Source organism: Arvicola amphibius, chromosome 9 (genome assembly GCF_903992535.2).
Source record: "Arvicola amphibius chromosome 9, mArvAmp1.2, whole genome shotgun sequence".
Lineage (NCBI taxonomy): Eukaryota > Metazoa > Chordata > Mammalia > Rodentia > Cricetidae > Arvicola > Arvicola amphibius.
Window position 1 is genome coordinate 49,918,135 of NC_052055.2, and position 22,244 is coordinate 49,940,378.

Sequence of the window (22,244 nt, forward strand, 5' to 3'; positions counted from 1 at the left end):
TTATTTTTTATTAAAAATTTCCACCTCCTCCCTGCCTCCTATTTCCCTCCCCCTCCCCACTCTCCTCTCCTTCCCTGTCCAGTCCGAAGAGCAGTAAGGGTTCCCTGCCCTGTAGGAAGTCCAAGGTCCTCCCCCCTCCATCCAGGTCTAGGAAGGTGAGCATCCAAACAGGCTACACCCCCCCCCCCAAAGCCAGTACATGCAGTAGGATCAAAACCCAGTGCCATTGTCCTTGGCTTCTCTATCCTGAGTGAGAACCTTCATCTGGTGATGGATGGAGATATAGAGAGAGCCCCACATTGGAGCACCAGACTGAGCTCCCAAGGTCCAAATGAGGAGCAGAAGGAGGGAGAACATGAGCAAGGAAGTCAGGACCACGAGGGGTGCACCCACCCACTGAGATGGTGGGGCTGATTGAATGGGAGCTCACCAAGGCCAGCTGGACTGGGACTACATTGTGATTCTTAACAGTAGCAAAACTACAGCTACGAAGTTGCCATGAATATGATTTGATGGTTGGGGGTCATCCCAACATGAGGAACTGTATTAAAGCGTCACAGCGTTAGGGAGGTTGAGAACCACTGTCTTAAAGGCAGGTTACACACAAATAGGCTGAATAGACAGTAGGATGGCAGTCTTCAGTGTTAAGTAACCTCAAGGAGAATTATTAACTCTGTCCAGTAAAAGTTCCTTTCTCTTAGAATGTAAGAGATATTTTATAATACTGTGTTACCATGGTTAAGTCTCTATTGGTTTGGGACATCAATTACCCCATTATCGTGGGTTTCACAAGGTATTTAAATACCCTTTCAGAAGTTGTTACACACTCTAATATAAATTACTCCCGGGAGAGCCTGTGTCTGATAGATTTAACCATGCGAGTTGGATACATCGCAGTAACCTTGACTCATCTTGCTTTTAACAGAAGTAATTTCTAAAAATAAGCTAAACTGAGGCATCAACTTTGTATTTGCCAACTTGCTTTAGACAATCGCTTACGGAATTTTTAATGCTTTAACTCATGCTGCAGCAGGGATTGTTGGCCTAGTGCGTATACTGAAGTTATGTTGAGCATTGTGGTTTTATTTTTGAAAATCAAAATCAAAATCTAGTTTGCCATGGTATGAAAAACGGAAAAGGTACCGAAGCTCTTCCTCACCCAGTTTGAAATACTGAAGTTTTATCTTCCCAGACTCTGAAGTGCTTGACGCATTTGGATTTGCACAGCAACAGATTCGCATCCTTCCCCTCCTTCTTGTTGAAAATGGCCTGCATCACCAACCTCGACGCCTCTCGAAATGAGATTGGACCCACAGTAGTTTTAGACCCCCTGGTGAAGTGTCCCAGCCTCAAACACTTTAACCTGTCCTACAACCAGCTCTCTTCCATCCCGGAGAACCTCGCCCAAGTGGTGGAGAAACTGGAACAGCTCCTGTTGGAAGGGTAAGAACCGACTCATTAGGACAGCAGGCTTACATTCCACTGAAGTTAGCATGGATGAGAAGACATGGGGGTGTTTCTATAGCAATGAGTTTAAAGCAAACATGGCAAAAGGTGGAGGCCATTGTTAAGTTAGGCAATTTTGTCAGTTGGAATCTTCACGGTTAATTTTGAGGCTTAAATGTACCTCGAAGCTGTACTCGGAGGGTGAATTGATTTTAAACCTTTACACTATAAAATCACTATATTTTAATCCTCAGTTTTGTGTTTTCCAACTAGAAATAAAATATCTGGGATTTGTTCTCCCTTGAGCCTGAAGGAATTGAAGATTTTAAATCTTAGTAAAAACCATATTCCATCCCTACCCGAAGACTTTCTTGAGGCTTGTCCCAAAGTGGAGATTTTCAGTGCCCAGATGAATTCTCTTGGTAAGTGTTGTGTGCTGACCTCACCCTTACCAGACCTTCGAGAAAGAGACACATATGGGTGTTTTAAGAAGTTACAGGCGGTATTTCAGTTAAAATGAGCTACAGTTCAACAAACCCAGTTGGCAGGCTGATAATGAAATGAGCCGTCAAGCCAGGGTAAGGCATGTGGAAGACAAGAAAGTCAATGCATATTACAGTGAAGGAAGGTCACACTCGCTTGAGTGCACTTACAAAACATTCTGGAGAAGATAGAACCATGAATGCCAATCAATAAAGCCATAGTTATCATCGGCTGGCAAAGAGAAAGGGAGGAATAGCTAGGTGGTAACTGGATGACAGCGATGATGGACAGCTGCCATGTTTATCAACACACAGGGATGACCTTAAACTAAACTGTTCATTGTTAAACAGCACGTGTCACTACAGGCCCCTCGCTGCAGCTGAACTAACACCAATTGACAGTAGGAGAAAAGGTGTATGGGGAGGCCAGGCAGGGAACAGGAAGTGGATCTACTCCACCCATATTTTCTGAAAACCTAAAGCTGTTGAAAATTTTGTTCTCAAAGATGTCCATAATTTAAAGTATCAGCACATAGCTATTATCATAGGAAAAGTACAGTCACGTGGCTTACAAATAATCACACTTTTGTTCATGTTCACCGCTGGAGCTAAAGAAAACATTCTGAATGCCTTAATGCTGTTTAAAGGCAGAATAGAATTTTAAACGAATGGTTCAATTAAAATATAATTGAATCATTTATTTTCCCATCTTTCTCCTTCCTCCACCACCTCCCATATTCCCACGTCCTCTAAAATTGATGGCTTCTTATTATTTAGTTATTTTTATTACATACACACACACACACACACACACACACACACACACACAGAGAGAGAGAGAGAGAGAGAGAGAGAGAGAGAGAGAGAGAGAGAGAGAGAGAGAGAGGATTATATAAATGTGACCTTCTGAATCTTGCTAGTGTTGCTTGTATATATGTATGTTTTTAGGACTGACCACTTGGTATTGGATAGCTAGTTAAGAAGGACTAATCTCCCTCTCTCAGCAGTTGTTAATTGCTTGTAGTTCCTCATATGTGGGTGGGGCCCTATGGAATTTCTCTCATCTGTGTTGGGATGGTAACTGGTTTTGGAAAGGCTCAGGTCCTGCTCAGGCAGCCATGTTGGTGAGACTTTGTGGGCACAGCCTCTCTGTGCCATATCTTGAACACATAGTTCTGCAGCAGAGTTGCTGGACCACTGGCTCTTAGGATCTTTCTGCCTCTGCTTCTGAGTTATTCCCTGAGCATTAAGCATAGGGCTGTGTTGTGGACGTCTCAGTGGGGGCTAAGTGGCCCATGACCGGCATTTCATCTGTATTTTAAGTACTTATGGGTTTCTGTGATGATACCTGTCTGGTGCAAAAGGAATTTACTTTGATGGAAGGCGAGAGCTACACTTATCTGTGGGCAGAAGGATACATATTTAGAGTGCAGTTAGGATTATGCTGGTTTAGGAAGATGGCAGTTGTAGGTTCTTCTCTGAAATTCATGATTCCACTCCTCACAAGCATGTGACTCGGCTTACAGGACTAGGCTTGGTTTTCCTTCTGTGGAACAGAACTTAAGTACAATTATCCAGCTTGCAGTTACCATCTGGATAGCAGTGCCACTGATGAACATTTAGAGATACTGTGTCATGTTATCCGTTGCTGTTGGTAGGCATCACAGATAGGTAGGGTTGTAATTTTAAAAATCCGGCATGAGAGAGAAAGATGCCATGAAACAGAGCTTACGTGGAAGGTTTTTTTTTTTTTTTTTTTTTTTTTTTTTTTTTTTTTTTTTTTTTTTTTTAATTAAGGGTCAGGTGATGGAAAAAAAAGGGGAGAGGAGGGAGGGGGGAGGGGAGAGACTGGCCTCTGAGGTGTGGCAGAAGAAGAGAGAGAGGCAGAGAGGGGGAGGGGGAGTCAGGGAGAGGTAGAAGGAGAAACAGAGGCAGAGAAGGAGAGAGAGATAGAGAGAGACAGAGAGACAGAGACAGAGAGAGAGAGAGAAAGACAGAGACAGAGAGACATGGAGGTGGGCAAGGCCCACCTTTTAAAAGGGAACGTAGTGAACGTGCACAGAAGGTGCTCTTCGTGGCTGCAGCGGAGGCCGTACCTTGTCAGGACCCCAAGGGCAGGCCAGTACAAATGCCTGAATACTAACAGGTCAGGTCGTACTATTATTCCTTCCTTGGCTGACAGCATTTCACCTTCTGTGGTCATGAAAGCTAGCTCTCAAGAAGGGTATTTTTGTGTTAAATCCAGCAAGAATCCTCCAAGTCCTGTTTCCAAAGCACTTGGTGTTTCCTTCAGCAGCAGGAAGGCAGCAGTGACAGCCTATATTGGATTAGCATCTCTTGGACTACTCTGACCGACAACTTGAGAGGTGTTTCTCACTCCTGCAGCTGGATAGTCTATGGCTTTTGAGGGAGGCGTTATCATCCCAAGTGACATTGTTTCATTTAAACATCTCTCTCTATCCATATTGTTCAAGGTAATAGATGCAGGCCTAATTCCTTCCTTCTACATGTAGACAACCTGCATTCCAAGCACCACTCGCTGAAAATGCTCTTTTCTCCAGTGTGAATTTTTGGCATTTTCGTCAAATATTAGGTGGCAGTGGTCATGCACACTCACATTTGGATTTTCTATTTTGTTCTATTGAGTTACGGGTGCTTTTTTGTGCCAGTACAATACAGCTTTTATTAGTATAACTCTGACATATATTTTATCTAAAATGGTACCTCCCCTGCATTTTCCCCATTGATTTGGCTATCTAGAGTCTTTTCTGGCTACATTCAAATGTTAGTTATTTTGTTTTTGTTTTTCCTTTTTTTGTGAAGAATGTTTAGGGAACTTGATTGGGATTGCATTGAATCTGTAATTGCTTTTTGTAGAAGGGTCTTTGTAACACTATTAATTCTGCCAGTCTATGATCATAGGCATTCCTATCTTATTATTTGGTGGCTGTTATGCCCTGATTCGTGAAGTCCCCCCCCCCCCCCAAACCAAAAAGGAGATGGAGTCCCATATGTAGAAGCAAAAAGCCTTTATTTTTTGCAAGTATTTTATGCAGTTCGAGTTGGATTTTTATAGTAAAGGTGGGGGTAAAGGGTTTCTGAGCTTCAGGATCCCTGATTGGCTGACATTTGTCTAGGGGTATTATGGTGTGTTGGAATGTTAGATGTTTTCTTTGGGTGGTCTCTTCTTGGGTGGTGCTTGGGTAATCTCAGTTTGTGGTTCTTTCTGCAACCAGGTATTGCTTCAGGGTAAACTACTGAGACTCAGGCCTCCATTAAACTTATAGATGGCTGAGTCCTACTCAGGCAGGTGATAATGGTTGAAAGTAAAGAACTTCCTTTAGGTGGTCTGTTTCTATTTAACTTATAGTGGCTGGCTCCTAAACTAGCCATACTTGTAGGAAGTAAGATTGTTTTATGCTTCAGTGTAAAGTGTGAACTATACAAGTGGTATGTTACTGGTTACTTCTCTTATTGAGTTTTCCAGAGATCTAGTTAAGATTGTAATGTAAATGCCCATTATCTTGTTTTCTTTCTTTAGCTGTGATGCCAGCCTTACCTTTTTCCATAACGAGTCTAAAATTATCTCAAAACAGTTTCACGTGCGTTCCAGAAGCGATTTTCATTCTTCCACAGTGAGTTCATTGTAATTTCACTTCTACATCTGAATGAATGGTTACATAACTTTTAGAAGCAAAGCAATGGTTCGACATGAGCATTTATAAACCCATTTTTACTTAACAACAGATATGTCTCCTTGACTTTTACAGTAACTTATCCTGTTTAGTGTAGCCATAAGTAGAATAATTAATAATTAATTGCAGCATCCTATAGCTAAATAAGATGGCATGGGCTGGGTGTGTGTCAGAATGTTGGTTTCTTTTGGGTTTTAGCTGCCTACATGGGGGTTATTTGTTGCCTGAACACTAGTAACGTTTTCCTTTGTTTCAATGACATTTTCCGTGACGATTAGGAGAATATATATATATATATATATATATATATATATATATATATATAGTTACCCATCTGGACAGGATGAAATGGCTGGGGTTTGCAGACTTGTTAAATTCATCAAAGACCCAAAGTTTGGACATTAATTCAGTTTCAAGTGTGTTGTCATTTTAAGAACTGTTTTATTCATGCATATAAAACAATCATAGTTTATATGCACAGGTATGCATGTTATAGGCAAATAACAACCACAACCTAGTAACGGAGAATGTCAGGCAAACAAACCCATTAGCATAAGTCTATCTTTTCAAAACCCCAGTCCTGTTCTAACTGGGCCACATGGACATTCTCTTTGGTCTTTCTCATAATTTTAGAAGGTGACTTCTGCCGTCATGTCCGTTTTATAATTTCGCTAGAGATGAAGTCTCTTCCCAAGGTCATAATTCATCTGTGTTGTTGAGCTCAACTTCAGATTTTCAATTCTTACATATCTGCTTCTTTTAAATAAACATGGGGTCATGTTTTAAATGTGTTTCTGAAAACATGGTGGCAAATCATTTACCAGAAAACATTTACCAGGAAACAAAGATTATTTCTTCACAGAGAACTAACACTCCAATCCAGCTCCTGATTTTGTCAACACCATCCTCAGGCTCACGGCTCCAGCCTTGCTTCTGGTTTCATTAACACCATTTTCAGGCACACATCTCCAGTCTTTGGGCTTCAGTTTTAAATCTTCTTTGGTTTCACAAGCGGACACATAGTTGTGCAGCTAGAGTCCCGACTGTACCCAAAGAGATACTGCTTTGGGAAAACATAGCGACTCTTGCTTGTCTTAAATGCATTCCTGATTAGACTGATAAAAGTAATCTCTAACACACCTTCTTCTCCTAGTTTTCATGTGCTTTTCTGCCACAACCAAAACAATACATAGTACATTTTTAAGAATATAAACAGTCCTTTGTAGACCCAAACTGTAGTCAAGCAGATGCTAATGCTGTGTTAGCTGACGATTAATACATTATATTTCTAATACACCGAGTGGAAGGGATCAGTGTTTGCATAAAAGCCTGCTCTATTTTATCTCTGTCTTTATTCTCTCTACACACATGCACTCTTGAGTATTAAGCTTTTCGGAAAACTTGAGAAGCACACAATGAGAGCGAGCAGGTCACATGGCAGGCTTCTCCATGCTTTGTCCTCTCTCATTGAGACTAGCTGGTCGAAGAGCATATCCACAGCTCTAATGATTAACTCCGGAGCAGCCCCTGATAATGTGAAAGCCATCATCTATGGAGGGCTAGTGGGGGCTGCACAATCATAAACCCTATAGAGGCGGCAGCATCTCAATGATCGCTTGTATATTTGTTTGTCATAATTTCTCATGCTCCACGAGAATTTATGAAACACTGTTTTTTCCCCTCATTTTGAGAGAGATGCTCTACGGTCCAAAGGGAAACTGGACCTCAAATTTTCTTTCTTTAAAAAACCTTTAATGAACGTATGTAAGCTGTAAATATGGGGTACCACATGATGCTTTGATGTATGACTATCATCTAATATTCAAGGGTTAATATATCTGTCACAACAAAACGTTTTTTTTTTCTTTTTGGTGAAAAGACCCCAAACATCCTTTCTTACAATCACAGTGCCACCACATTTTCGTCACAATAGACAAAGTGACCGATTTTGCTTCTAATCACCCTTGTTCACTTCCACCTCCACTCTAGAGGAAAATGCCTCTTCTTCTAAGTGCTGTATGAACACCCAAGCTCGAGTTCATGTTTATATGTAAGTGGCGTAGCTTTCAAAATTACGTCTAACTCTCAGTCTGGTAAAATTCCCGGTGACGTTCCTTTGTGTCCTATGAAAATTCCCACTTTGCTTTTAATAGCACATCATGTCATCCACAGCCTGCGGTCCTTGGACATGAGCCACAACAACATCGAGCATCTGCCGGGGCCTGCACACTGGACATCTCTGAACATAAGGGAGCTCTTCTTTAGCCATAATCAGATCAGCATCTTGGACCTGAGTGAAAAGCCACACGTGTGGTCAAGAGTAGAGAAACTGCATCTCTCGCATAATAAACTGAAAGAGGTGAGGGGCCCTCTTTGCTTCAGTCATCAGATACTCGGGAAGAGATTTCAGCTGGTGTTGCCGCCATTACTTTCAAATCTTGCTTTGTAAAATGAGATGGGATCCTTCGCTGTGCTGAGTGGGCATCGTGAAAGCTCAGTTCCCAACAAACAAATCCCGAATCCTCTTGTTTTATATTTTAAAGAGTTGTTACATATGAGTGTGCGTATCTGATTTTGAATGTGTGGTGCTGGAAGACCGCCACCGTCTGTGACCTCTGACCTTTCACAGAGCCTGGCAGACTCTATGTCGTCATCTTCACAGGATGGTAGCAGGCCTGTGTTTCCCCTCTTTCTTTCCTCCATGCTTAGATCGCTTCAGTCTTCCTCTGCAGCAGCCCTCACCTAAATGAGTCAGCATTGTTTTATTTACACATGGAAGAAAAATATTTTCTTGTCAAGTTCAAGCTGTTGACCAATTTAAAAGATACCAAAGGTCTGATGATCTGATGTTCAGGATTGCTGGATATTTTTTTTTAAACCTATACTTTTTTTTTTCTATCAAATGAATGTTTTCTATTCTAAGTGTACTGTAGTTAGCATAAACCTTGTAATAGTGGTCGTAGAATTATAATCCTTACCTAGCATACACAAGGCTCAATGCCTCCAACTGAAAAAAAAATAATTAGAACAGAAAATTAAACTACTTTATTAGATTGGCACCTAGAGTGTAAGTATTTGGTATTTCTGGTTTACACAAGACCATAGGCACTGTGAGAGAATAGAATGGAGCCACAAATAACATTTTGAATAAATATAAATGACTCATTACTATTTTTCAAAATTGTATTTGATGAGGCTTATTGCAAAGAGAGATTTAGTTTTTAAAGCTATAAATAGGACCAGCTAGATGGTTGAGTAGGTGGTAGCTGCCGTAACTGATAACCTGAGGTTCCTCCCAGGTCTCACGTGGTGAATGGAGGGAACCAGCTTCTGCAAGTTACACACAAACACACACACACACGCTTATGTGTGCACACACATGCATACATATACTTGTATACACACACACCCCAAATAAAATTTAAAATATGATAAAGTGGTAAAAAAAAAACTCACATAGAGTAAGTTCTTGATTTTTGCGTGTTTTTGAAGCATCAATACTGCAAACTGATGACAAGATTTGGGAAGAATGTTTAACTTTGTGTTAAGATTATACAAGGTGCCTCTGGGACCTAAGAGCCTTTCTTGTTCACTATTGTCTGTGTCTTGGCCATGCACACTGATTCCCTCCTACCCACAGGCTTTATCCTTTTCTATTTCATTAAGATTCCCCCTGAAATCGGCTGTCTTGAAAACCTGACATCTCTTGATGTCAGTTACAACGTGGAACTGAGGTCCTTTCCGAATGAAATGGGGAAATTAAGCAAAATATGGGATCTTCCTCTGGATGGACTGCATCTGAATTTTGATTTTAAGCACATAGGATGCAAAGCCAAAGACATCATAAGGTTAGGTGACTTTATTCCCTGTGCTCTTTGTCAAATTTGTTTCACCTTCCCTGCCCACCCCCCCCGAGATTTTGGTGACTGCCCAGTTACACTTTAAGGGCAATGAATAGTACTATTTGACATGTGTGTTCGATGTGCTTTTCATTTAATGCATGAGTTTCTATGTAGTCCCTGCAAAAGTTTATTTAATTCCTAGTATCCAGAGAATGGTGAGAGAATGTGTTCTCTTCCTCATCACCCAGAGGAGGAAGTCAGGTGTCTTCTTGCATCGTGCTCCACCCTTGGTCAAGTATTAATCTTTATTTGGTCATGCTTTACTTCATTTGCTCAGGCAGGGTCTCTTCTGAGCCTGGATCGAGCCAGCTTTCCCTGGAGCTCTCCAGTCTTTGTCTCCTGGAGAGTCGGATTGCAGGCAGGCTGCCACAGCTAGCTTGACTTTGGAGTGGGTACTGAATTCCTGAACTCTGGTCCTCACAGACACTTACCCCTGAGCATCTCCACAATCCCTGATGTTTCCTTTTGTTCATATCATCGGGGGGGGGGGGCATCCAGATGCCTGCTGTTGGCATAAATTAGTCGTATTCCTTAAAGTTTTTTCACGGCACAGTTTGGTTATTAATTTAAAAAAAAAAAGGCCATGGATTTAAAGAGAGCAAGGAGGGATGCCCAGGAGGGTTTAGAAAAGGAAAGGGGAAATGATGTAATTACATTACGATTTCAAAACATTTAAAAGTGTAACAATACATAGCATAATTTCAAATGTATTTTTCTGTATTCATTTTATTTTTAGAACAACTTCCATCTATAAAACTTAAGCATGGTATTTCTTGAGCATCTAGCATGTCAAATTAGCTTCAATTAATTTTATATTGTTTACTTAGAATAACGTTAATATCATTTGATAGTGTAATAGCTTATTTAGTTAAAATGAACAAATAAATGCATCTTATTCTTTTATCCACAACTATTGCAAATATATCCCTATATCATACATGCCGTATATACATATATTTATTTTGTATTATATTTAAATATAGAAACACACACACATATAAATATATATACATATAACATAGCCAAGGTAGCCTCATTATCAAACTTTCATTAAAACAGGCTTTGATTCTATGCCATTGTAATGCTTAAAATTTATAATGGATAAGACTTTACTAGTACTGTTTAAACAAGCTCCCACATAGACATTTGTACATGTATATATGTACACATTGCATTTTAATAGGTATTGCAAATGGGTTTTGGCATTTTGGTTATTTCTAGTGTTGGGATAATGTCATTAGAATTGTCAATGCTGCCAAACATCAGGGGCTGCTCTGAAATCACTAATGGAGTCTATGTACTTCTAGCACACCAGAAGGCATGTTTCTTCTTGGGTCCATGACCTTTACAGTTTTGCATGCTTGTGCCTTTGCATTCACTGTGGAGCAGCTTCGGCAGGGCCCAGTTCCAGCACACTGCTAGGCAGGCTGTTTCATTGCTTCTGTCTTTACAACACCAGGTTTCTCCAACAGCGGCTGAAAAAGGCAGTGCCCTACAACCGAATGAAGCTTATGATCGTGGGAAATACTGGCAGTGGAAAGACCACGCTGCTGCAGCAGCTCATGAAAATGAAGAAGTCGGATCTTGGCATGCAGAGCGCCACCGTTGGCATAGACGTCAGAGATTGGCCTATCCAAATACGAGGCAAAAGGAAAAAGGACCTTGTTCTAAATGTGTGGGACTTTGCAGGTATTCTTGGCATTCTTTTAGGTTTTTGATTTGAGTAGAAATTTTAGAACGGAATTTCCTGATCTGACAGAAAAACAGCTGGTAGATCCTAAGCGATTGTCCCAAGCCCATTAGCTACAGATTTTGCCCTGGTCACCAGAATGGACATTACCCAGAAAGAAATGCCAGCACCCAGCAGAGGTGTCTAAAGTAATCCCTTGGTTGCCAGCTAATAGACATTTTTATTTATTTATTTATTTTTTTTTTTTTGGTTTTTCGAGACAGGGTTTCCCTGTAGTTTCTAGAGCCTGTCCTGGAACTAGCTCTTGTAGACCAGGCTGGCCTCGAACTCAGAGATCTGCCTGCCTCTGCCTCCCGAGTGCTAGGATTAAAGGCGTGCGCCACCACCGCCCGGCATAATAGACATTTTTAAAGCTGTGTGAATGTTGTCTGCTGATTACTTTCTTCTCAAGTCCTGCTATGCCTGCCCTCTATATAACTTTAATAGTGATTTGTGTCCATTATGTGGAAGACTAAAGTCTCGGACATCTTCTTCCAGGTCGTGAGGAATTCTACAGCACGCACCCCCACTTCATGACCCAGAGAGCTCTGTACCTTGCTGTGTATGACCTCAGCAAGGGGCAGGCAGAGGTGGATGCCATGAAGCCCTGGCTCTTCAATATCAAGGTGATCTCTTCTAGTTACATGGAAGTGGAGCATGATCCTTGCTCTCTGTTATATGTTCTGTTTTGGCTTTTTTGTTTGCTTGCTTGTTTGTTTTGAAGCCTAGTTTCACTGTGTAGCCCTGGCTAGCCAGGAACTCTCTATGAAGGATTAAGGTGGCCTTGAATTCACAGAGATCTGCCTGCCTCTATTTTCTGAGTATTGGGGATTAAAGGTGTACACTCCCATACCCAGCTATATTTTGTTTATTTTTTCTTTCTTATGTGTATATAAGGTGATGTATTTTAAAAGACAGTTCCTCTACTTGTTTTGAGTGTTTCTTCTTTCTTTTCATCTCTCTTCCCTCCTCCCCCTCTCTTTTCTTCTCTTTCTCTCTCCCCCTCTCTCATTCTCTTTCTCCTCTCTTTTTCTTCTCTTTCCTTTTTTTTTTTTTTGGTTTTTAAGTTAGAAACCCTTAGATTTTGTATAATGATACAGAAGTGAAGCATCCCACAATGCTGCCTGTCACCAGCCTCTGAAATCTTTTTACACTTTAAAGACTGAAAGCACAGACACACAGCTGATTTTGATCATACTGTTTTGTTAACCAGCGTACCAACTTTCCCAACTTAAGATGAAGTGTAACAAACACTCTGCACGTGGCTAGTATATTTTCAGCAGCTTTTGAGTATGAAGCCTTCAGATCATGCCTGGCAAATGGTCCCAGACTGTTGGCCTTCTTTCTTCGATGTCTCTGCTTTGCTATTTCTCTACCATCTACCGCCGCCTTGTTGATGGGATTCCTTCATATGACTTTTTGAGCTGAGCTTGCCGCAAGAGTCCCTGTGCTCACTCCCTGTCGCCTCAGTGAGGTCCTCAGGAAGTTTGCACTAGGACATCTGGACACAGAATTTGGTAGTTCATGGGTGTACCTGATAATTTGGATCTTTCTTAAGCATCCCCTTTCTTGGTAATATTATAGCAGCTTGGGCAAATAGTACAGTGGCAGTAAGGTTTGCTTCCGTGCTTTTGGTCGTTCATTCTCCAAACTGAATGACTTTAAAGTGATTGTGTGCTGCTCTGGCGGAGCTTGGAGTTTACTGAACACTTCCTTTATTTAGACACAGCTTGCAAACAACCCGCTTTAAGCAAGTGTTAAAATAAAGGAAAAATTACAGTAGCACAGTTATTTAAGAACCTGGAAAGTGGTAAGAATTGGACTCAAAAAGACATAATAACTTGAAAATCGTTTATGATTATCATTATTTTAAGTTTAAGGAAATATCTTTGTTGCCATTTGCTGCTGAAACGGTCTATCTAAGCCTGAGTGATTCACGAACGACAGGGATTCTGTCTCACTGTTCTGGAGGGAGGGAAATCCAGGCCCTCGAGGCTGGCATCTGCAAGGCCATTTCTGGTGTGTCATTCCATGGTGAAAGGCGGAAGGGCAAGAATGCACAGGCCCAGTAGCAAAAGAAAGGGGACGTAAGTTACCCTTCCCTGAGTGTCCCTTACTGTGATGACAGAGTCAGTCTGTTTCTGGGCTCAGTGCTGTGACTTTGGCGTCTCATAAAGCTCCCATCTCAAAATGCTGTTATGTTACGGGGTTATGTGTCAAGACCTGTCCTTTAGAGGACTCTGTGCACACACTAGCAGCAAGGAAAGACAGTCGCTGTTGTCCGCTTCTGAAGTCCTTGAATCTGTCATTGCTGAAGCACTGAGTTTCATACGTAGCGGATTTCAGCAGAAAGGTAAACAGGAAAGATTTTTATATAAACAGGAAAGGTTTTTATATAAACAGGAAGTGTCTTGTCTCTGTTCCCTTAGGCCCGTGCCTCTTCTTCTCCCGTGATTCTGGTGGGCACACATTTGGATGTTTCTGATGAGAAGCAGCGCAAAGCCTGCATAAGCAAAATCACCAAGGAACTCCTAAATAAGCGAGGATTCCCCACCATCCGGGACTACCACTTCGTAAATGCCACCGAGGAGTCGGATGCTCTGGCAAAGCTTCGGAAAACCATCATAAATGAGAGCCTTAATTTCAAGGTGGGAGGGTGCGCCCCCTGCAGGCTGCTAGGTGGTCAGGGAGGGAGAGTGTGCTCCCGGCAGGCTGCTAAATAAATACCCCTTATTTGTTCTCTTATTGTACTGCTTCTTAGAAATGTGAGAAACCTTGCGGAGAGAACGATGATTTGGAAATTGTAGGTTTTTTTTCATAGCTCAGAACTACGAAAATACTTTCACTTTAAAATGACTTATTTATACCATACTTCATTCATAATTCATAGAAGTGGGAGTGAAAATAGCTAGAGGACCCCGAGCAGAACTAGGAGAATCTTGCCAGGATCCTGAGAAAATCATCCAGAGGCCTGCTCTCCCAGCTTCCTCTCCAGGGTTCCATCCAGAGGCTAAATGTGATGGCGGGGCTGGGTGCTCCGGTCCTCTGTGGCATCTGTTCTTCTGGCAACTTCCTTTGGGGGTCCCTATTTTACTTCCATCTTGATCATCTGTGTGGTTCCTTAATAATTCTCTTTCTGGTGGTTTCCATTTTTTAAAAAATTCCATTCTTTTTCTTTTAATGTTATGAGATGTCAAGACCACTAGTTGGTTCTCAGCAATCTTTAGATAATTACCTAATTCATAAAGCTAAGTTCCAGCTTAAGTCTTGTGTTTTGAATTCCTTACACTCTCGTTATCCACTCATTTAGTGAATAACCAGTACTCACAGGGAGGAATGTGGTTGAAATTTCTGCAAAAAAAAAAAAAAAAAAAAAAAAGCTTTGAGTCCTTCCATGTGGCAAACACAATGCCGAGTCTCCCTGTTTTATTTCTATGCAGATCCCAGAATGTAACCAGGGCTTGGTTCAGCCTGGGTATCCCAGAGTAATTTCTTTCACGGCCACATTGTGTTCTCAAAATTGCTCCAGGGTGGACCGCTGAGTGGTAAACCGTGTACAGCTCCATAGCCGTCCATCAGCTCGGCTCTGTCGTGCTTCCACAGGCTCTACCCCTCTCAGAAGACAGAAGGGCCATCGGTGGATGGGTTTGTCTCCATGGTACCCAGGGAGAGAAACTGTTCAAGGCACATTAAATAGTTACTAAAGAGTCTTCCTGATTTGGGTGGTATTTCTCTAAGAATGGCATCCTGCATTAGAAACTTTCCACATTGCTTTTTTTTCTTTCAACTCTCCTGCGGGACTAATAAGATTAGGGAGAGTGTGACTGCTTTAAACCACAAATATAAACCCTACTCACTGGATTCATCTGTTTATCCAGTTAGTTTACTCCTGTACCTGTAATCGCACCTAACGAGTTTCTTGGGATAATTTATTAGTGTTTCCTTTTCCCATACATCAGGTATTTGAAGCACCATTTTGGAAGATGATTTTGCTTTCTTTGTAAAAGCCTGAGTTTAGTTGGAGCAAGTCTTTAAGAGAGAGTTGGGTCAGCAGTCCTGGCCACTGCTGCTGCAGGGAGGGGACTGGTCAGTCATCTAGGTTAATCCTACTTTGAGACAGCTGCCAGTTATTACTGTCGATCAGTGAGACCAGATTCCTTTTTGTACTTAAAAATGCATCTTTAAAACAACTCCATACAAAGAAGCCAGACGTGCCTCCCCAAATGGCAGTGTAATTGAATAGGAATGCATATTGCTAATGGCGACCTCATTCTGGCATGCTGGTTTGAGAATGCACGGGCTTGCTTCGCTTATTCTTTCAGATGGTGGGGAAGGAGAGCCTGCCATGCTGGGATACCTTCCTCTCTGAAGCTTGCATCGAATCTTCAAGGAGCAGCTTTGACTTTATTAGAGAGCACTCCCTGCATGCCTCGTTGATCTTCTTTGTGTCTTGACTCTCTCCAAACAGTTCCTTGTACTGTTTTTTTCAACCCTACCTCAACCTGGTAGTGATCCCATGATCAAGGTGAAAGGTGAAGGAAACACAGGACAGAACCTCAGTCAGTGTGGACCACATTCTTTTAAAGTCTCTCCAGTCCAATAGCATCCTCCTGCTGGCTGGGACCAGCCCTCAGCACTCTTGCCCTTTCTTGATTTATTTCTGTAAGGCATTCATTTGTTTCTGTTGCCTTCCTTGGCTTAAAACATAACCTTGAAATTGAAGTTGTATGTTGTCCTAATGTGTAAATGCTGAAGAACATACAATGGTTAGTAGGATTAGTTTTCCAGGGCAATGCGTGCAGGGAAGCATGAAAGCAGTAGTTCTCAGTGCTGGAAACCAATCTCTGGGTGCAAGCAGAGAGGTGTGAGCCGCAGTTTTGTGTTTATGTATATTAGAGAGACCCAGTTTCTCCAGCCTAAGAATTTGTTAGAATTGGGTAGAACTAGTGGAGGCGTCCTAAGAATCCAGACACGAGGAGAGGTTGCCCCCTAGTGGCCCTCAGGAGCATTTGGTTTGCTATCTTCAGAGCTGTATTTCTCTTTAAAATTAGATTTACCAGGGGGAAAAAGAAAATCTAAAGAAGAAAAGATATCCATCACAGAAACTACTTTCTCAAGACCCTCGTTTGAAAATCTCACTCTGTCTCTCGGCCAGTGCTTCAGACAGCAGGCTTCCTTTCCGGTCGGGATCACTGGCATCTAGACAAATCTTATTTTTCAGAGTTTAAGGTTCCGTGAGAAAACATAACAAGGGGAGGAGATTCCATGAGTCCAGTTCTAACTCTTGATGTCTACAGTCCCAAAGTCTCCAATACTTGTGGGTCTATTTTCATCTCACAAAGAAATATCCCCAAGTTCTGTGAACAGACCTTGTCTTAACCCACCTGTGTACCGCACGCACCTTCGGCGCATGAGGAAACGAAATCACTCTCTTGGTTCGTTATTTGCCTTTGTTTTTGAAACGGGTTTTCTGTATTAATAGATAACGATTTTCATGCTGTTTTATTTGCAGCTTCCCTCCCCCCCCCACCGAATTGACTCTACGTCCATAATTTCCTTGTTTTAATTTCACCTTTTATTCATCGCCACTTAGATAGGCTTTGCACCATGTTTCAATTTCATTAAGAACACATGCACCGTGTCAAAATGGTTATGGCTGAATTTCCCGTACAACGCATCCGTGCCTTGAACAGATTTTTTCCGCCTTGTCGTCTGTAATTTCATAGATCCGAGATCAGCCTGTGGTCGGGCAGCTGATTCCAGATTGCTACGTAGAGCTGGAGAAAATCATCCTGTCAGAGCGCAAGGCTGTGCCAGTGGAGTTTCCTGTAATTAACCGGAAGCGTCTCTTACAACTCGTGAGAGAACACCAGCTGCAGCTGGATGAGAACGAGCTCCCACACGCCGTTCATTTCCTAAACGAGTCAGGTGTGTGCGATTGCTCTGTGTTCTGGCTTTCAGTGCTAGGTCGTGATGATTGGAAGAGATGTCTGACTCTTGTATATGATCTCTGTTCAAAATGTAAGGCAATGCCATTAAAATTCTTAAACACGTTACTGGTGGATTTTATCTTTTGTAAGACCACCATATGTATGAACATTGAATCATGTATTATGTCCCAGGAAAGTATATTTTGCAGTTGACTAAGGACAAAGTATGAAAGAATCCCCATGCAGGAATGAAGATATGTGGGTTCGGTGCTATGGTTTTGCTATTATGAGACACTGGACCCTTGATGTAGCCACATCATTTTCTAGTAGCCCATTTTTGTGTGAACATCATTTTTATATAAGAATTAGTACTGCAGTGGTTCACTGGGCCACCTTAGACAGTAGAGGCTGGTGTGATATGAAGGGCTCTGCTGCTTAAACTGTAAGCTCGCAGTTCAAGTCTCAGCCCACTGACGCCACATGCCATGCTGGTCCCATTCCTTGTTAGCTTGCAGAACATGTCATTTGATGTCTAGTCCTATAATAAATAGCCAGGAAACCGTTTTGATCCTTGTATGAGTTTCTCTCTTCATGATCCTTAAATCAGATATCCAGAGATGTGTGTTGTTTTTATTTATATGGAAATTAAAACATGTCTTTGGACTATGTATATAAAAGAGCCATTTTAGACCTGTGGGCTGTGATCCCTTTGGGGTCCCATATCCGATATCCTGTAATCAGGTATTTTACATTATAATCCATAACAATAGCAGAATTATAGTTATAAAGTAGCAGCAAAATAATTTTATGGTTGGGGGTCACCACAATATGAGGATCTGTATTAAAGGCTCACAGAATTAGGAAGGCTGAGAACCACTGATGTAGAAGATCCAAAAGAATATTGTGAATTTGCATTTATCAACATACACTTTCCAATGCTTGCTGATATTCCAAATATACTTATGTACATGAACAAGTCGTATGATTTGAAAATGCTTCCTTTACCCTTTTGTATCCCAGGGCCAGCATATGCAGGGCCTCCAGGGTCCTCCTCTGTGAGACTCTCAGTGTAACTAGCTACACTGGAGTCTCCCGGCTTTGCATTATTCTGCATCCCACTTTTTACTCTTCAATGACTTTTCACTGCAGGGGTCCTTCTGCATTTTCAAGACCCTGCACTGCAGCTAAGCGACCTGTATTTTGTGGAACCCAAGTGGCTTTGTAAAGTCATGGCACAGGTTAGTGTTTTATACTTGTGGGCATAGAGGTTGTGGTTGAAGAACAGAGTAGGGAGCTCCCAGAGCATTTAGCATTTTAGTGTTTGTGTTCTGAGAAGGCTGGGACCACGGTAATCATAGTAAACTCTAGACTACTTCATGGGGAAGACAGAAAAGAGCTTCCTGGAATGGACAGACATCTTAAAGCTTACATTCTTGTCTTTGTTTCCCAGTTATGGGCAAATATCTAGACCTCAGTGGTAAGTTTGGCTACTGACTTCATTAAATGAATAAAAGCTTTGTGAAAATCTTTAGAATAAATACTTATGAGGAAACTGGGTTGGTGGAACTATGAAATCTACCTAGAAAGTACACAGGAAAGCCAGGTATGATAGTTTGTGCTTATAATGTTAGTGCTTGGAAGATGGACGAGGGAGGATCAACAGACATTTAAGGTCATCCTCACCTATTGTAGAGAGTTCCAGACAAGCCTAGGACACACAAAGCCCTTTCTTCAACACAAAATAAAAAATATAAAGATTGTGGAAGAAACTTTTCTGAGGTTAGACTTTTGAAAACTGTGTTGTAATCATATTTTTCTATTCATTTTTCACATAGAAAATGATTTCTCCTAACAACAGTACATTACCAATGAGTTTATATAGAGGAAATACAAAAGCCACCTGTACTTTTTCCATGGAAAACCACAAGAGAGCACACCCGTTCAGGCGTTCCCAGCACAGTTGACACCATTCTTCTTTGAATTTAATTGTGGTGTGTCTTTTTTTTTTAATAGGGTCGATAGCATAATTTTTTTTCTCAATTTTTTTATTAAAGATTTCCATCTCCTCCCCTCCGCCTCCCCCTTCCCTCCCCTCCCTTCCACCCATACTCCCACTCCACCCCTCTCCAAGACAAAGAGCCATCAGGGTTCCCTTCACTATGTTAAGTACAAGGTCCTCCTAGCTCCCCCTAGGTCCAGGAAGGTGATCGACCAAGCTGAGAAGGCTCACAGTGAGTCCGTCCATGCGATAGCATAATTTTGTCCACTCCTTTCTAAGTTATAGTTGTACCATCTCAGCTTTGACAAATAAAAATTTGTCTGGACATTTCCCAGTAGTGCTGAGGGACGCAGGACCACCATGGCTCAGGACACTGTGTTTCACTTATTCCTGGCTGAGAGGAGCGCGGGGTGATGCCTCCAGCTCTCACATTCCTTGGTAACCATTTTGTTTATAAACATATTTTACAGCTTTACATGTGTCTCTCCAAGTCTCTAACATGATTATCCTTTTTCATATTGGAAATCTCTCAATTTTTCCATAATGCTAATTAAATTTCTCTAAGCAATCTTGAATAGTACTGCTTAAAACTATTTAAAGATAGAAAGGGGGTTATTTTGAAGAGAGAACTCATTTGAGGGTAAATCCTGTAACTTGGCACTGAAGAGAACATTTCAACACCAGTGTAATTGGCATTTAATTGCATTTAATTGCAGTGTGTCTGTTCTAATAGTAGGTATTTTCAAATTGGTTTCCACATTTCTGCCCAAATGCCATGGGAGGAATGAATTTGCTATGTATGAGCTGGTGATGGAGTCATTGGTGTCCTGTGTGTAGGGGAACATTATCAGGAGTCGGCATTACCTGAGTTGCACCTACTCTGCATATGAAGTTGCCTCTTCTTCCTGTTTTAAGCCTTTATGTCGTCATTTAAATAAGGACAATTATATTTCCTCATGCGTTAATTCCCTAATTTAATGTAAGTGAAAGGAAACAAAAGCTTTATATTTAGCACTGGTTTGATCTGTCTGATAATTTTAGGTGTTCTCTTTTCGGATATTTAAAAATAACTTTGAAGACAATACAAAGGTACAAAGGTAGTTTTGGGGAGTGTGCCAAGTATGGAGTCAAATTAGAAACCATGTGTAGGTGAACGCGTTATTCAGAAGAGTGCATGCACAGTCACCCTGTTGGTTTTTCTGCGTAAGTGGAACGCCATGGCAGATAGGATCTCCATATAAACAAGAGAAGGATAACGTTGTCCCTGGGGTGGTAAGTTTCCATGCGACTTAACATGCATTATAGTGATGAGGCGAGCAGGCCTGCTTTTCATCCCGCCCTGCTCCCGGCCGCCTGGCTAGCTTATGCCCCAAAATAACAACACACAAACTGTATTCATTTAAACACTGCCTGGCCCATTAGTTTCAGCCTCTTATTGGCTAATTCTCGTATCTTGCTTTAACCCATATTAAGCAATCTGTGTAGCACCACGAGGTGGTGTCTTACCGGGAAGGATCTTAGCCTGAATCCATCTCAGAATGGAGAGCTGTGGCATCTGCCTGAGGCATCTACCTCACTGCCTTCTTCCCAGCATTCTGTACTCCACCTACCTATGTTCTGACCTATCAGGCCAAGCAGTTTTCTTTATTAATTAACCAATAAGATCAACACAAAACAGAAACCCACCTACATCAATGCCTGTGTGGATAATGTGATTAGAAGCAGGCATGTCTTACAGAGTAGAGTAAGGAAGAAGTTTCCACCAGTTTTCCTTTTGATAGGAATGAAAACAGAAAGCAAAAGCAAACAATAAAACACCCCATGGGGGGGACAGCAAACAACAATCCCCCAACCCAAATCCAAACCCAAGCCAAAGTAGGTTCCTGCTGTAATCACAGTAAAGATCCCAGAAAGTCAATGGAGTAACTACTCGAAACTTCCTGGAAGTCCTTTTTATTACCCTAGGTATAATGTGATGATGCTAGTTTAAGTGAATTTGAGGTCAGGGAGATATAGTCTCGCTCTATAGTGCAGGCTAGCCCAGGGAACTAACTATACGGCTGTAGTTAGTTGTGTAGCCCTGCATGGATTTGAACCCACAGCAATAGCCATGCGTTAGCCTTCCAAGTGCTGGGATTGCAGGTGCGAGTCAATTATTCTTGGCTTTAAAGTGAAAGTGGAATTGAGAATTGAACCAATTCCAAGATTCCATGAAAGATTTGACAGGTCAGTCAAATGATCATTTAAGTTCCCTGCTAGCAGAGGCAGCAAAGGTTATCCCTTTTGTTTGTATGGATACATCAGAATAAAGGGATCGTGGCTATAAATAACCAAGTGAAAATAAGAGTGAGTTTGTACGATACCAACAGTAAAAGTAAATTGGGGTGCCCACCTCCATGTGTCACCAAAATAGGGTAGAAATGGTTCCATTTCATGGTGCAGAATGTCTTATGAACCCACATGTCATGCTCTTCCCTGAGATGTTATGCCATGAAGATTAATAAAGAATGTTCAGCCCAGGTAGGGATATGTTTGCAAAACTCATTTCACTGTATGGTAAAGAGAGTTGAAAGAGACCTATAGGATGAATTGAGTGTGTCTTTAACAAGCTCTCATGGGGAATTATTCTTGACAGAAGAGGTGGGAGATAACAGATTTCTTGCTTGAAAAGGTCTATAATTTAAGCATATGAGTTAGTAGATAGAAGAAATTGTAGGCTCTTTAAAGGTGATAAAAGTAAAATTTCATTTCAGATTTTATCACTGTTTAAAGGGCCACTTCCAAACTTGGAAACTGAAAATGCTAAGTGTTCTTATTTCCACCGTTTTTTAATTACATCTTTTACTTTTGAGATTATAATACAATTCTATAATTTCCCAATTCCTTTGGTTCCTCCAAACCCTTCCATATACCTCTCTTTGAGCTCTTTCAAATTCACAGCCTCTGTTTTTATTATTGTTGCATGCATGTATTTCTCTCTCTGTGTATATATACACCCTGCTCACCTGCTCAGTATGTTGTTAATTGTATGTATGTTAATTGTATGTATGTATGTTTTCAT

The 22,244-nt window shown here is 41.4% G+C and overlaps 1 protein-coding gene across 1 annotated transcript in view; it reads left to right on the forward strand.

The window, feature by feature from the left end:
* Lrrk2 (leucine rich repeat kinase 2) overlaps nucleotides 1–22,244 on the forward strand; it is a 121,246-nt gene that overhangs the window by 51,047 nt on the left and 47,955 nt on the right. The window contains exons 18-27 of the mRNA XM_038343704.1: nucleotides 1,193–1,443; nucleotides 1,720–1,868; nucleotides 5,470–5,563; nucleotides 7,796–7,982; nucleotides 9,290–9,471; nucleotides 10,985–11,214; nucleotides 11,753–11,880; nucleotides 13,684–13,902; nucleotides 16,981–17,182; nucleotides 18,334–18,422. Coding sequence (XP_038199632.1) covers nucleotides 1,193–1,443; nucleotides 1,720–1,868; nucleotides 5,470–5,563; nucleotides 7,796–7,982; nucleotides 9,290–9,471; nucleotides 10,985–11,214; nucleotides 11,753–11,880; nucleotides 13,684–13,902; nucleotides 16,981–17,182; nucleotides 18,334–18,422 — 1,731 coding nt within the window. The remainder of the gene's footprint in view (nucleotides 1–1,192; nucleotides 1,444–1,719; nucleotides 1,869–5,469; nucleotides 5,564–7,795; nucleotides 7,983–9,289; nucleotides 9,472–10,984; nucleotides 11,215–11,752; nucleotides 11,881–13,683; nucleotides 13,903–16,980; nucleotides 17,183–18,333; nucleotides 18,423–22,244) is intronic.